Source organism: Seriola lalandi, unplaced genomic scaffold, assembly GCF_002814215.2.
Source record: "Seriola lalandi dorsalis isolate HSWRI2012SDOR001 ecotype SW California unplaced genomic scaffold, Sedor1 jcf7180002054476, whole genome shotgun sequence".
Taxonomy (NCBI): domain Eukaryota; kingdom Metazoa; phylum Chordata; class Actinopteri; order Carangiformes; family Carangidae; genus Seriola; species Seriola lalandi.
In genome coordinates, this window is record NW_019525029.1 from 1,888,331 (window position 1) to 1,902,867 (window position 14,537).

The 14,537-nt window shown below is 39.5% G+C and overlaps 3 protein-coding genes across 6 annotated transcripts in view; all 3 read right to left on the reverse strand.

Annotated features, from left to right (window-relative positions):
* The window catches only part of spire1a (spire-type actin nucleation factor 1a), a 29,201-nt gene extending 27,155 nt beyond the window's left edge, over positions 1-2,046 (reverse strand). For 3 of the 4 annotated variants that reach the window (XM_087175609.1, XM_087175607.1, XM_087175606.1), the window contains exon 1: positions 1,568-2,045. In XM_087175609.1, the coding sequence (XP_087031735.1) occupies positions 1,568-1,913 (346 nt within the window). In that variant the 5' untranslated portion in view covers positions 1,914-2,045. Of the gene's footprint in view, positions 1-1,567 lie in introns of all 4 variants that reach the window. The other variant, XM_087175608.1, reaches the window with a different exon arrangement.
* A 1,460-nt stretch (positions 2,047-3,506) lies between these two features.
* LOC111659260 (uncharacterized) lies at positions 3,507-7,674 on the reverse strand. Its single transcript, XM_023412134.2, has 3 exons — positions 7,025-7,674; positions 6,611-6,780; positions 3,507-5,275 (listed from the first exon to the last, which is right to left on the reverse strand). Exons 1-3 carry the CDS (start codon positions 7,161-7,163, stop codon positions 5,150-5,152), a joined length of 435 nt encoding a protein of 144 aa, XP_023267902.1. The 5' UTR covers positions 7,164-7,674; the 3' UTR covers positions 3,507-5,149.
* Positions 7,675-8,505: 831 nt separating this feature from the next.
* The window catches only part of atp6v1c1b (ATPase H+ transporting V1 subunit C1b), an 8,841-nt gene continuing 2,809 nt past the window's right edge, over positions 8,506-14,537 (reverse strand). Inside the window, exons 6-13 of the mRNA XM_023412350.2 lie at positions 13,768-13,859; positions 13,026-13,124; positions 12,671-12,739; positions 11,100-11,192; positions 10,466-10,559; positions 10,032-10,129; positions 9,773-9,896; positions 8,506-9,482 (exon numbers count right to left, since the gene is read on the reverse strand). Of these exons, the coding sequence (XP_023268118.1) occupies positions 9,384-9,482; positions 9,773-9,896; positions 10,032-10,129; positions 10,466-10,559; positions 11,100-11,192; positions 12,671-12,739; positions 13,026-13,124; positions 13,768-13,859 (768 nt within the window). The 3' untranslated portion in view covers positions 8,506-9,383. The remainder of the gene's footprint in view (positions 9,483-9,772; positions 9,897-10,031; positions 10,130-10,465; positions 10,560-11,099; positions 11,193-12,670; positions 12,740-13,025; positions 13,125-13,767; positions 13,860-14,537) is intronic.

The window sequence follows — 14,537 nt, forward strand, 5'->3', positions numbered from 1 at the left end:
GTGGGGGTAAACAGGGGAGGGGAAAATAAGAAGAAAGGTGGTTAATAGGTTCCCAGGAGAGAGAGAACATAACCTCAGTGCCTGAGGCTCTGCTGACATCCACACCTCCTCCTCCCAAACCCAAAATCCCACATATTAATGAAGTCCAGTTAAAAGGGTACAAGGCTTTGAAACATTGTGTACATCTCTCTACACACCCAGAGGCTCCTTTGAATAGAGAATGTGTTTTTAAGAATACATTACAGGACACAGATCCCTGTTGGTTTGGAAATCGGGGATTATTTTTACTCCAGATTTACCATTTGGTCTGCAATAATATATAATATAAAGTATTTCAGCTTGCATCCCAGGTGTAAATCTATGCCTGACAACATTAAATGACAGCAGATCCCACTTAAAAGGCCTGAAATTGCGTAATATTTTCATTAACTGCTAATTCCTGTTGTCAAGTAAATTAGTGCTGCAACTGATGATTATTTTCATTCAAGATTGAACACTTTGAAATGTCAGTAAATGGCAGAAAACCTATGGTGACATCTTCATATTGCTTCCTTTGTTCAACCAACAGTGCAAAACCCCAAAAGGTATTTAACTTACTGTCATAGACAATTCAAAAACAAGCAAATACGCACAATTGTGAGACTAGAACCAGTGGAATTTTTGCTTGAAAAGTAATTTAAATGGTTATCAAAAGTGCTTCTTAGTAATTTCCTGTCATCTGACGGATCAATTAATCTATTAATGTACTGTACAGTTGAGGTGGAACACTAACCTGAAAAAAAACAAGACCTTCAGGACCAGCACTGATGACATGCACTTTATGCAGCCTATGTGCATTGCTAACTGTGATCTCTATACATTCATCAAGCTATATTGAAATGTGTTTTCCTTGTGTTTGACACCAGGCAGCCCACACCAAACCCCCCCCCCCAAACATTAATTTGTGCTCTTATCTAAATGTCACAACACAACTAATGGGGCTGTTAGCAGCAATATGAGTCATCTGTATTTGGCCTTGATTCTGCCTATATAGCTTTGCTCTGGATTGCTCCCAAGGTGCTCTGCAGTTTGAATCCATCACATGGTTCATTGTTTACTGAAGCTAACTGACCGCTGCAGGAGCATTATTTTAAACACAAACCCAAAGCAGCCATTCTGAACAAGCCCTGTTAACACCCCCGTTTGAATGAAGCAATATTATCAACCATGTTTACAATGTAAATACCAGATTTTGTTGTGATAACAAACCATGGTCGGTTATAATGGATGATACAGTTTTCTTGCTCTTTATGATTCCCAGAAGCTATGTGGTGATCAATGATGTATTAATAACAACCGCATCGGGCGTCTGTAAACAAATTCACCACATGGCTGGAAGCAGACAGCCACAACAATATGGCCTCTTTGTAGGGATGCTCCGTTCGCTTGGCCTGTGAGTGATGCGAAGGAAAAATGCTTCATTGTTGGCAGCCTGTTGAGGTAACAGCCGTTTTCGCTGCGCAGTTACTTAAAGCTGACACACGTTTGAGAGAAATCCCCGACACCTGGCTGGGCTCGGTTCGTTTACCTGTGCCGTCTTCAAAGTGCAGTTTGACAGTCCCGTCTCTCCCGATTTTCACATCCCCGGGTCCCTCAATCCTCCTCGGATAGTCGGCAGCAGAAGCACCGGCAGACTTGGAGCCTTTCCTCCGATGTCTCTGTGCTAAAGTCCGACAACACTGATAGCACACTGCCCATGCCTGCTCCTCGTTTATCGGCTGGCTGTAAAGAGTCAAGATTTCTTCCAAGGAGACCTCCTCGGCTCCGTCGCCGCAGTCCATGTTCACATCCCCGGTGTTCAAGTCGGCGGCGAAATCCCGGAGAATGGTCGGCGAAGTCAGCATCCCGTCGTCGGTCCCCGGTCGCTTGGCCATCCTCACATCATTTTAACCACATTACTGGAAAGAAAAAAAATGAAAGGAAACTATCTATTAATGTTTTAGAATCACACAGCTACGTAAAGTCAGACGTCGACCGCTCTCTCAGCTGTTATGTGTCCGGTGTGAACGAAAAGCACCAACGGTTCAGAGTGACAGACAGACGGTTGAGAGAGTTTCCGCGTGGCCTCGGTGCCCGCCGGTTAGCCTGCGTCGTAATCAGTTTCAACGGGAAGAGGAAATTGTCATTAAAGAGCTTCCGCCATCAGGTGTGTGGTTTTAAGTCATACAAAGGTCCATAAAAAATTCTAGAGTTTTTCAAAAATACTCGAGAGAACCTGACAAGATGGCGGACGTTTTCTTTGTTATTATTTGTTTTGTTTTTTGAAAACTTAAAAACATTTGCAAAAATTATCGAAATTAGTTGCTGACAATAATCGAAGCCATGCAATATTTTTTCTGCCTTTCCCATCATCTCTGGTTCATTTCTAATCTTTATAATAGAGATTTTCTAATCTCTATTATCTTTATTTTAACATTTAATTAAATTAAAGTGCAAGACATCAGTTGTCAGTTAGTATGGTATGAGTTATAATTGTCAACTTATTTTTCCAGTCTGTTATGTTTTACATTAATGTTAATGGTTTACAATGTGCATTACGACTGAGAATTTTGGTGATTTAAATAGCTAAGTTGGCTAGTAACTTAGTACATTTATTCAGTCACAAAATATTGAGGTACTTTTACATTACATCAGTAATTCCATTTTATACTTCTTAATACTTTTTTATATTTGACATCTATAGTTTAATTCTGGATTTCTTTTGCGTAAATAGCTTGTGAACAAACCCTTTGTATAGCCAAGGTATATGTAGGACATATACAGCTTTTTGAGGAAATTTAATTAATTTCTTTTTTATTTCAATTTATTTCATACACATAGCTCTTTATCTGTTTTCTTACCTCATAGCTTGTCTCTATGTAAGTTGTGATTTCCCCTTCAGGGATCATTGAAGTCTTATTTTAAATTCCTGCTTTGGAGATGTAGATGTTACGCTCACAAAGCATAAAATTGTCTTATAAATTACCATGCATTGTTAATGATTACCACCAGTAGCCTACAATAAGTAAAAGTAGCTCAGTCTCATCCAGGTACCACATTAAAAATATTGATGACATGTAAAGACTTGAGTAAAAGTAATCAATTGCTATAATCGAATAAATAACATAATATGTAAGGGGTCATTGTGCATAATATGGTTGCCCACTTTCACTTATGAAACTTTAACTGTTCATACTTACATTTACTTACACTTACTTTTACTTAAGTTTTAAATGCAGGACTTTTAACTGAGTATACTGAGTATATATTTACTGTAATATTAATAGCTATATTATATTCAATTAAATAGAGGTTTAGAAGATTTTCTACGATTGTATTGAACATATATGTCATTAATTATTCAACTTACAGACTAATGGCTGCTGTATAAAGACATAAAGACATAATTTGAATCTCGAATTACTAATATTTCCCTGGTTACACCTGTAATCAAATTATAAGGTAAGGACTAAAATTCACAAAGGTCATGTTAGCTGATGTATTTTATTTCATGGAAAAAAATAAGGTCTATTTTTTTGCCATTTCTTGTTGATCTACTAGCCTACATTACATCAATAAATAAATAAATAGATACAAACTTCACTGGTTTTTGCTTTTCTTGCTGATAGATGATGATTATAAGCAAACAAATAAAATGACTGCAATTAACTCATGTGATTGTGGGCTTGGTAAGGGAAAATCAGATAACTGTATATCTAAATGTATTAGGTCTTAAGATATATAGAAATGCAAGATATTGGTCTATTGATTTAGTCTATTTAACTCTGCTGTGGACTTTGCCCATAGCTAATGAGAAATGATTGCACATATCACTTTTTGTGGGTTTCACAACTAAAGAAGCTGACAACAATTTTAATACAAAGAAAAAATGTGGCCGATCCTGTGTGTGAGACTTTAAATTTTCTTTTCCATCACAAAGCAAAGTCGGCCTGCATGAACACACAGTATCATTATCATCTCGGTTGTTATCATAAGCATCAAATATTAAACCAGACTCTGAATTTACTGACAAGACATGACCAACATGGTTGACTTTCAATTACTCTCCAGCAGAGCTGAACTCAACATCCTCTATTAAATCAATAGCTTTCTTAAAAGTAGTTGTTATTGTCAATAGCAATTCACCAGGGGGTTTCATTAGTTAAACCCCAGCTGATCATCAGCGCCATCTGCTGGCTGTAAATCTCATTATCCTTATGATCCATTTCCATGTGTATTGTATGGATAAAATGTTGAATTTCAATCAGCTTGATTTTGACTATGTTTGGGCAGAGACTTGTCACCAATGCTGAATCAATTTGTGATTGATTTATACATGCAGATCAGCGTCAGCCAAACAAATGACACATTTTCACAATAAGCTGTGATAAATAATAAATTGTAAAATCATACAACATAAAGGAAGATGCAAGAGAACTGGAAAAGACAATACTGAACAAAGTTTAAATAAATAAATAAATAAACACAGGAGCAGTTCAAATCTAAATAAGTTGTAGGCACATGCGGGTGTGTTTGTTTCTTTATCTTTTGAACGCTGGAAAAGATAAGTCTGCAGCCTTCAAGCTTCAAACCTCCAAATCACAGCTTCTAAACAGCACTTCAGGTTCTTCTAAATGAAAATCATTTACAGCACTGACTGAGGTTAAACAGCATCATCATTGGTTCCCACACTATTGTCTGTCATTCACAACAAAAGGAATACACTTGCACAAAGAACTGAAGCTAATTCTTTAGGAAGGCCCCACACGCAAAACATTTGATGTGCAGATTGTGATTATCATGTGCATATGGGACTCTGTTTCTTAAAACTGGCTTTAACACAGTGGCACATTCCCTGACCGGCGCCATAAGCATGGGAGAAAAGCATGGTGGAGGGTGTGAACACTGTTTGTGACCCACTCTCTGCTTCACACATGCATTTGCAATGGCAACAACAAAGATGCAGCATCCCGAGATCTTTGGGTGGAGACAAATGCAGGAGCTTATGTTGTAAATCTTGCAAAGTCACTGGAAAACATCATCCCCACACTTCTGCAAATCACCATCCCATCCTCTGATGAACTGCTCAGAGCTGCGGCCATCTTCCTCTTCACAGAGTCTCAGCCTGTCTTCATCTTTCATCACACACATTTCCAGGTTCAGCGTCTCCACTACCATTGATATTGACAGACTGCCCATCCTTAGACAAAGCGTTGGCCTCCTTTGATGCCCTCCTTTTGGAGTCACGGGTGGTTTGCTGTGGAAAGATGTAAGAATTTGAAGGTCACGTCATTTAAATGTCACCACATTGGACAGAGAGCGAGTGGGCGAAGACGACCAACTGAGAACTGAGTTGCTGGAGCACTGCCCTTAAGTGGAAGGTTAAATAAATAAAGCACAACAGTCTTTGTTTCTGAGATGCTGAAAACGTAATTTGTTGGGTCAGAGGAATCAATTTTTCAGATCGTTTTGAATTGTTAAATGAGTTTTGTAAAGGACGAGAAAAATTCATAACTCAATCCTCAATAACAGACCCCAAACTGAATCTAAGACATGCTTTGACAGCGTTATCTGTCTGAGTCTTTCTAACACCTCTACATAAGTGTTAAAACCCATAAGTTTGCGTTCTGGGAGGAGATAACACTCAGTTTCTTTAGTGCAATTAACTCTAAAGATAAAAGATTAGAGAAACAGATGGTTGGAAGCAAATGGTATGATAGGACATGCTCCTAAGAATCAAGAATATTTTTAGTAGTTGATAGTAGTATTGATAGATAATATATGGATAGTCTAAACCACCTTTGTAGGCTAATGATTATTTTCACTGATTGTGCTTAATTTCACTATAAATCACTTTGTCTATAGCGTCAGACAGAAGTGGAAAACAATAACTATAATTCAGGTAGCACCTCTTTAAATTCCTTGTTTTAGTCCAAAGCTCAAAGATATAGTTAACTATATAACTGTCTATGGCGAAGAAAAGCAGCAAATCCTCACAAGTTCAAATCAGATGATTTTTTTGGGGAAAGAAGTATCAAAAAGTGAATTTTCTATTAATCAACTAATCAATTCATCAAACAATCATTTCAGGTTTACACCTCTGTATACTGAATTACTTATTATCCTTCCAGACAGCAGTTATTCCAGCGATCTTTGCACTACTGTGCACTCCTGCACTACTTCTACCCCAACCCTACATTTACTGCAGTATGCAGTGATTATCTATAGATACTGCAGGGTTGATGTCCAGCTCTAGTCTGTATAGAATATGTTTGCTTTCCTTTCTCTGTGTATGTCTGTATTTGTGTCGTCTTGTAAATTTGGCCTGTAATTTAAAAAACAAAAAAAGGGGCAAACTCTTTACATCTCTACAAATCTATTCCAGATAGGGAAACGTCTTCATGCCTTGAATACATTCTGAGTAAATATATTGAAAGCTTCTGACAGCTGGAGTCAGATTAAAGTTGATTCTGATTCTGCAGAGCAACCTGGCATCACGGCTACATTATGTCATGCTGCTCGGTCAGAGGGTGCTGCTGTTCGTTTTTATAAGCAGCCAGACATGCCAGCACCTACTGCCAGTGCTACCTACATCACTTAAGGAGCGTCTGGGTCTCCTCTGATGGTTTGAGCCGGTGGTGGTGGTGGAGGTGGTGGTGGTGGAGGTGGAGATGGAGGTGGTGGTGGTGAGGGCCTGCTTCCCACACTGGGTGCCTGTGTTCACCATCCTCTTCTCTCGCAGACTGGCCTCCAGGGCTTTACCTTTGGACAACAGTTAAGGACTTCCAGTAGGTTATCACTTGAAACACAAGCACATTCTTGTCCTGGCTTCATTCAGCAATAAGAAAACAATAGAGGGGAAACAAAACTGCCATGTCAGGAGGTGACAACTGGCTGTGTTTTGAATGGTTCATTTAGTGTAATGTTTGATCATATTTGAGACCAACAGAGATTGAGTGTTATCTGGCCTGTGGTACGTGCAATGAAGGACGACGGAGGCTCTTACTGTTTGCTACTGAGAGGGGGGTCTCTACGTCCGTATTGGTAAGCCACGTCGATTCCGTCTCCCTGGTCCAGCTTTCATGATACCTCGGCTCGATGATCGCGTCCGCCCGACTCCCTCCACAACCCATCGGGAAAATCATCCACGGCAGGTGTAGCTGCAGCTGAACACGGCTCGGCCTGTCTCACAACAGCTGCAGCATCCTCCCCGGATCCCTACTGCGGCTCTATCCATGTTTCCGTCTCCATCATCTGCTGCTGCTGCTGTTGGTGTTGGTGTTGGTGGAGGAGCTGGTGGTCGTTGATGCTGCTCTCCACAGACAGCAGCTGAGCAGCATGAACACACACACCGGAGCTATCTGCGTCATCCGGAGAGAGAGAGAGAGAGAGAGAGAGAGAGAGAGAGAATGGAGAGGGGTGGGGGAGGTGGAGTTGGAGTTGGAGGGGTGAAAGTGCATCTGCTGATAGGCTGTGAGGGAAATCAAGTCCAGCCTCTGTCAGCATCATCACTATCACCACCACCATCATCATCATCATCATCATGTAAATATGCACTAAACCAGTAAATATTATTCATATTTTCTGAATGTTTTTTTATATTCTATACATTTGTCTTTATAAGATCTTTGCTGATTTCTTAGAATTAAAAAAAATAATCACAAGGACATAAAAGACAACACACAAAAAAAATCAGTACCACTCTCTTTACACACTCTTTCAAAAATGGAGTGATTAATTGTTAATAAAAGACTTTATCAAGAAAAGTTTAGGTTGGCATGTTGTGAAAAGATGTTTATCCATCTTGACAATAATGCAGTTATAAATGCTGGTAAAGGGTCAGAAGTTACAGTTAGAAATATTGATGGGGAAAAATAATTTAGGATGAAAAATATGCCTCTGTATGTATTTCTGCACGGACTGTCACATTTTGTTTGTCTACTGCCAGAACCGTAACACATAATAACAATCATTTTTATGTTTAAAACAAGACAAAAATCAAGTGAGCAATGTGAAAGTAATGAATGTAGGCCTATGTGCATATGCACATAGACACACCTGGAGTTAAATTGTTAAAAGAGACTGATTTTGCAAGTTTAGGGTTTTGCAATAGTCCATCTAATTTGCAGTTGTAAACATTATTAAGTTGTTCAGGAGTAGTTTTGGTATTCTGTGATAGAATAAAGATTTGAAAACATATTAAGTCTGGAGAAAGATACATATCAGTCAAAGGGATTTTTCACAACCTGGCAACCCCATGGTTGTTCTTATGATTGGCTCATATATGATTCATTATAGTTTATAATCCATTAATAAAGCCATTAGTTACAACCTATAAACGCTTTATAAACTGATTTTTATTGTGTACCAAACAGCCTATTCAATAAGTATTTCATGGTGAATACAGTCCAACAGCTTCCTTCTTTGTTTTTAGGTTTGTACTTCAAGTGCCATGTGGACTGGAATATAAAGTGACGTGAAGTCAAGTATCTTTCACATATAGTATTTATTTTCACATTTACTTTAAATATATGTGGTTCAATTTTCAGTTATACTGACAATACAGTATTTGCACATAGACCTATCATAGTTATTCTTAAAATGCTTAATATACAGAAATTGAAAGGAGCATACGAGCAGCAAACATATTGCTTCTTTATACTGTAAAATGAGCAGTTTCAGTATTTCACAGGATAATAGCTGGAGAGGGGGAAACGGTGGTCGACATCTACTTGTAAACAGACATTCCTTATATGGAGCTAAAAACACATCACCTTCAAAAACTGAACAAACAAAAACACATTCACTGATTTTAGAGTCTTTAAATAAATACAATATTTAACATACATTTATTCCCCCCCCACCCCACTTCCCCCACATATGTACCGTTCATGTTACTTTAAATAAAGTGAAGTGGAATGGGGGGGGGGGGGGGGGGGGACAATGAAAATGCAGTATATGTCCTTTGATGCCACATGGGAATGTCAACCGTTTTGGTGGGAGTACAGTGTGAAGCTGTTCACTTTTACAGCGTAATACAAAGAGGAAGTGACAACAGAGGAGCAGGTCCATACTCAAGTGTATTAGAACAGAAGTTATGACTGGAGACAGTTTACCTCTGTAATCTATCTGACCTTACTTACTGTCACCAATCAGTTCTGATTCCTAACAACTTATTCTGGTTAGACCCAGGAATGTGCCAGATGTGCCAGCAACATAAAGGGGGGGGAAGACGCAGACAGTGAGAAAATCAGGAAAACAGAGTGGGTGTGGAAATAAATTAAAGCTTGGTGATGTGACCGTGTCACACCAGAGCACTACTGCACATGATGATGATGATGATGATGATGATGATGGCAATGCATCTAGACTTTGAAGTCCAGCAGGTTGCAGTCGATCTTGTAGTAAACATAGGGGTAATATTCCTGCTGGCTCAAATTCAGACCTGGGATGTCCATGGAGGCCTGCAGGCACAGAGGTGGGACAGGAAGACAAATATTATATACATATGTAAATCATCATCAAGTCCAGTTAAGATGGATGTATGGTGGGAGTTTAAAATATCCATAGCAACTAACACATGGAATAATTTTATCTTTTTAGTCTCCTCATCCTGAAGAAATGACCAGACGCTAGTAACTCCAAACTCCCAGATCGTGGGATCATCAGGACTTCAGTCTTCCTAAACACTGCTTATTAAAATAATTATATTAAAATAATCATATTTTTCAAAGAGTGTGTGAATGAGACTCACATCAATGATGGCAGCACTGCTGTCCAGATGTTTGTACAGGTCATACAGCACCTCCCTCAGCTTCTTCATGTTCTTCTTGTTGGGCTGAAGCAGCATGGCCTGGAAGTTGACTGGCAGCCCATATCTATGAAACACAAGAGACTTTAACGTTTCACAAACAGGACATGGCACTAATCTTACGTTAACAGGGTAGATGGATGGATGGATGGAGTCCTAAACTTGCTACCTCACGGAAACTGCAAAGTCTTAACTCTCTCACCTCAGAACTGATTCCACAAACACACGCAGGGCTTTTATGTGAATCCACGCGATGAAGGCTTCACTGAAATTCACTTTCAGCCATCGTACCAAAGGCCCCTGTAAGCACAGCAACATCATTTTAATCATTTTCACATGCCTCTCAATTTCCTGGAACTGACCAAAAATAAATACTCATCCCACAGATGAGGTCTAAAGCTGATGCACTGTTTTGTAATTATTTACCCAAACTTAATTTATTGTTGAGCTCAGTAATAATTTAGTTGAAATCACTGGTGAAATAATCACTGTTTTAGATGCTTAGATATCTGAGGAGCCAAAAGTTCTCAGCATCAAAACCAAGTCAAAACCCTCTCTGTGAATGGTGAGCTCCAGTAACTTCCTCCTTCGCTAGCTGGCCATCAGTACGGTTGGTGAAGAAAACAGCAGCCGTACAAACTGTTTCTTCTTGTCAGTGGACAAACGTGTCATCTCTTCTTTGTCTGCCTTCATCTCCTCCTCATTGTACTGGAAATCACGCACTGTAAACCTGGGTCAGGACACACAGCAGAGAGCGTGCAATCAGCTGTCAGCAAACACACAGATGTGCATAAGCACACACACACACACACACACACACACACACACACACACACACACACACACACACACTCAAGTGCACTTCTGAAAATAGGCTACATACAAACACGTAGACACGTAAGCACACACAATGAGATTCCTCTGTTGTGCTAATTGGAGAGACTGTCGAGTGCTGGCAAAATTGTGTTTATCGTGTCTTTTTTTAGAGCATAACAAGGCAGTTCCTGTGTTAACAAACAGATAGCCTTCTTCATCAATATCACTGTTAGTGTGTGGTTGATTTCCCGCAGGATAAATAAACATCATTCCTGGAAAACCACCAATAATAAAAATAATCTGTAATTTAAAAACAAACATCTGTCAAATGGCTAAAAGCCAAACATAAGTCCAAAGAAAAACATTTTTAACAAACCTTGCTGTGATTAAATTTACACATAAACCCTTTGAGCAGCTCACATTCCAATGATACAAGTGAAACTGAGTCTTTTACTTGTTTTCCCTGGCCTTGTGCTTGAAGTCATCCACAGCCTTCCTGAAGAGAGTGACACTGAACAGACCGCTGTCGTTGTCTTCAAACAGCAGCCTGGAGGAGAGGACACAGGACGACAGATCGACATGAGAGCCGGAGCGCACAGTGTGTTTGCAACAGACTCGCACATCTGCAGTGTTTGTCGTAGAAGACACACACAACACAGGCTCTCTGGTCAATCTTATACTTCATAAACCAAAACACACAGGGTCCATCTGTTCATGTAAAAGATCATATAAATGATTATGTTGCTGCGCGGGTTAGAGTCAACATTTCCTCTTGTGTCGAGTCAGTCTATTTGTACCATCCGCTCCCGTCTCACAACTGACAACAAGCCATGACACACCTATTTTGTGGACCAGTTTGTGCTACAGTTTATACAGTTTATATATTATGAGATTAAAAGATGACGAAAAGTAACACTGCTCCAGCACATTGTTAATGTACTGAAGAGCTACATGTTGGTCCAGCCACCTTCGTCAGGTATTGCACATAAGGCACCAAGTGTCACATCCTCCCCTAACCGTAACAACCAGTCCTATGGACCACGCACTCAACCATCCAATAACAGCATAGAAAAAAAACAAGGTGCTGTGAAAGGGTCATAGTTAACTGGATAGTGAGACACACCTAATATGATACCTAACTCCATTTTTGACTCTCTGATTCTCTCCCACGCCCGTACAGGTCAGTACTGCCAAGAAACTAGCAATTGATCACGGGCACAGATTTTCATATCAAATCTCATCAAAGTTATGAATAAAAATGAGCAAATCCGCTGATTGCACAGCTACCGCTGAAATTAAGAGATTTCCTCTGATAGTCACCAGTTGTGTAGCTTATGCAACGACAACTAAATTATCCCAAACAAACACATTGCTTGTTGCAATGAACCCAAACCAGTTATGTACGCTGGAAAACAATTTCTAGATATTAGATAGAAAGTATCTACAATTAAGAGCCAAATGCACATCATCAAAGCCTTCAACTTGCCCAAGAGATTTATGAACAGTCAGCAAGATATTATCAAAGTAAAGTTTGGAATTAAAAAAACTGCTCCTAATTTCTCTTGTGGATCAGAGGAAGTTTCCTGTTCCCAGATCATATCGACAGATAGTGCTCCATATCTGTGCTGGAAATGCAGGTTGCTAGGTTACCACATCACACTGAGCTGTGCCCGTCTCAAATCATCCGGCCATGTTGGCAAAAGGTCAGTTCCTTTCTACAGGTCAACCACGTAATGTTTTCTATTCTAATGGGAGTCAATTGCTTTTTGCAGGTCAACCATGAAATATTTCCAATTTTAATCAGAGTCAAGCACAAGGCTAAACCAACTGAAGAGGGGTGAGATAGGGAGACGTCTTTGGTCTAAGGAAGTTTGAAAAAAAAAAAAAATTAAAAATTGTGAATTAAAAAAGGGACACAATCTATAAGTCTATGTTTTTTTCTGTTTTGTCTTAGTTTTATTTTTTAAATATATATAATATATATATTTGAAAAACAACGGAGCGGAATCATCTAGTAATTCTTACTTAGTGGAGCGTGGTACAACCATTTCTGCCAGCGTTTCATACGTCTTCTGCCAGTCAGTGTAGCCTGTCCTGGTGACAGTAGAAAGGGAAAGATAACAGCAGTGTGTTTTTACATTTGAACATGAAATTTTAAGGTTGACACTAATACTGAAGTTCTCGAACAAAAAAGCAGACACTGTTTTCTGTTAAAGAAAAATGTATGCATGTGTAGAATATTACCATTCCCAGGCCTAAAATCTATTCTGTTTACCCCATATAAAGCATATTATACCTAAAAAAAAAAGGAAAGGAAATAAACCTTAATAAAAATCAGTCTCCATACTGGATATAAAGACACTGACGAAGCTGTACTTACTTTGGGACGACTACCAGCATGGTAATCAGGTACTCTGAGTCCAGTACAAAGTCCTCTTTCTTCACGATGTCAGCCAGACTCCTGGTCAACAAGCTCCCCCTAAAGGACGACATGTGACAACACACAGGCAACTTGAGAAGAGTAAGAAAAGTCTCATTTTGCTGTAGGTGCTCCAAATACACAATGCAAAGTGCTGAGGTACTGAGCAGATTTAACCAAACTATAATAACTACTTCAGTCTCATCTTCTGTAGTGATACAAAGACATCATCCAAAGGAGGCTGCAAAAGACTGCCTAGAAAATTCTTGACGCTACAGCATGAAATCAGGGCTGGCTCACAGAGTGTGATGTCTAAAGTACTGTTTATTATTAAGGCAACAATGTAAATGGAGTTTTTCTCCTGCTAGCACAGGAAAAACAAGAAAGAGAAAGCGCTCTCTACCCAATGATTTCTGATGGATGTTGTATGTAACTGCTGTGTGTAGGTTATGGATGACTTTTACACAAAGATCATTTTGATTGTAATGCTGATGTTTGAGGTGTTAAGGTTGATGGCATCTTATCGTACATTATTCAGTTTTCAAATTTATAGAAAAATACAAGCTCATCATTTGTTATTGGAATAAAAGGGAATACAGTCAAGACTTCTGTAATCAGATTCAGGGCCACATGCACGGAGATTTGGTCTTGTTTAAAAACAAACCGACGAAAAGAGGGACAGATGTTTTCTGCTGTTACTCACGCATTCTTCCTCTCCAGATTTTGCAAATTTCCCTTCAGATTGTTGTAGGCTGAAGCTCTGGCCTTCAGGTCGTTGTCTATCTGAGTCGCTTGCTAGAAACCAAGTACGAGAAAGTGACTGTTTAGTTAGTTCAGTACCGGACATTTTCTGCTACATCAAATGTCTGTATGTGATATGTGACTATATGAGATTGTTAATGATGCTGTTTGCGCCACTGAGTGCATTTGTTTTTCTGTAGTCATTTATTCTGCTGCATTCAGGTTTCTCTTGCAAAGGTGATCTTAATGTCAATGATGCTGCCTGATTAAAACATAAGTTGTACAAAACAAACACCTGTACATCTGCTTATTCATGTAGTTATCCAATCAGCCGATCACGTGGCAGCGGTGCAATGTAGGAAATCATAGCAGATCCAAGTCCAGCGTTAATGGTTCAGTTAATGTTCAAGTCAAACATCAGAATTGGGGGGGGGACTGTGATCTGAGTGACTTCGACTGCGGCGCGATTGTTGGTGCCAGACGGGCTGGTTTGATTATTTCTGAAACTGCTGTTATACACGGATTTTCACACACAGCAGCGCCAGGATGGTGCCAAAAACAAAATACATCCAGTGAGCAGAAGGTCTGTGGATGGCGGGCGCCTTGTTGATGAGGGAGGTCAGAGGAGAATGACCAGACTGGCGGGAGCTGACAGAAAGGTCACAGTAACATTCCTACTAAAGCGCTCTTTGTGTATATAAGATGTGTACAGGTGATTTTCTAACATACCTT

Excerpts from the sequence above, each read along its gene's own strand:
- LOC111659260 (XM_023412134.2), bottom strand. The coding sequence starts at position 7,163 with ATGATTTTCCCGATGGGTTGTGGAGGGAGTCGGGCGGACGCGATCATC. Across the intron at positions 6,781-7,024 it reads CCCCCTCTCAGTAGCAAACA|GTAAAGCCCTGGAGGCCAGT; the intron begins GTAAGAGCCTCC and ends TGTTGTCCAAAG. Across the intron at positions 5,276-6,610 it reads CCAGACGCTCCTTAAGTGAT|CAAACCACCCGTGACTCCAA; the intron begins GTAGGTAGCACT and ends ATCTTTCCACAG.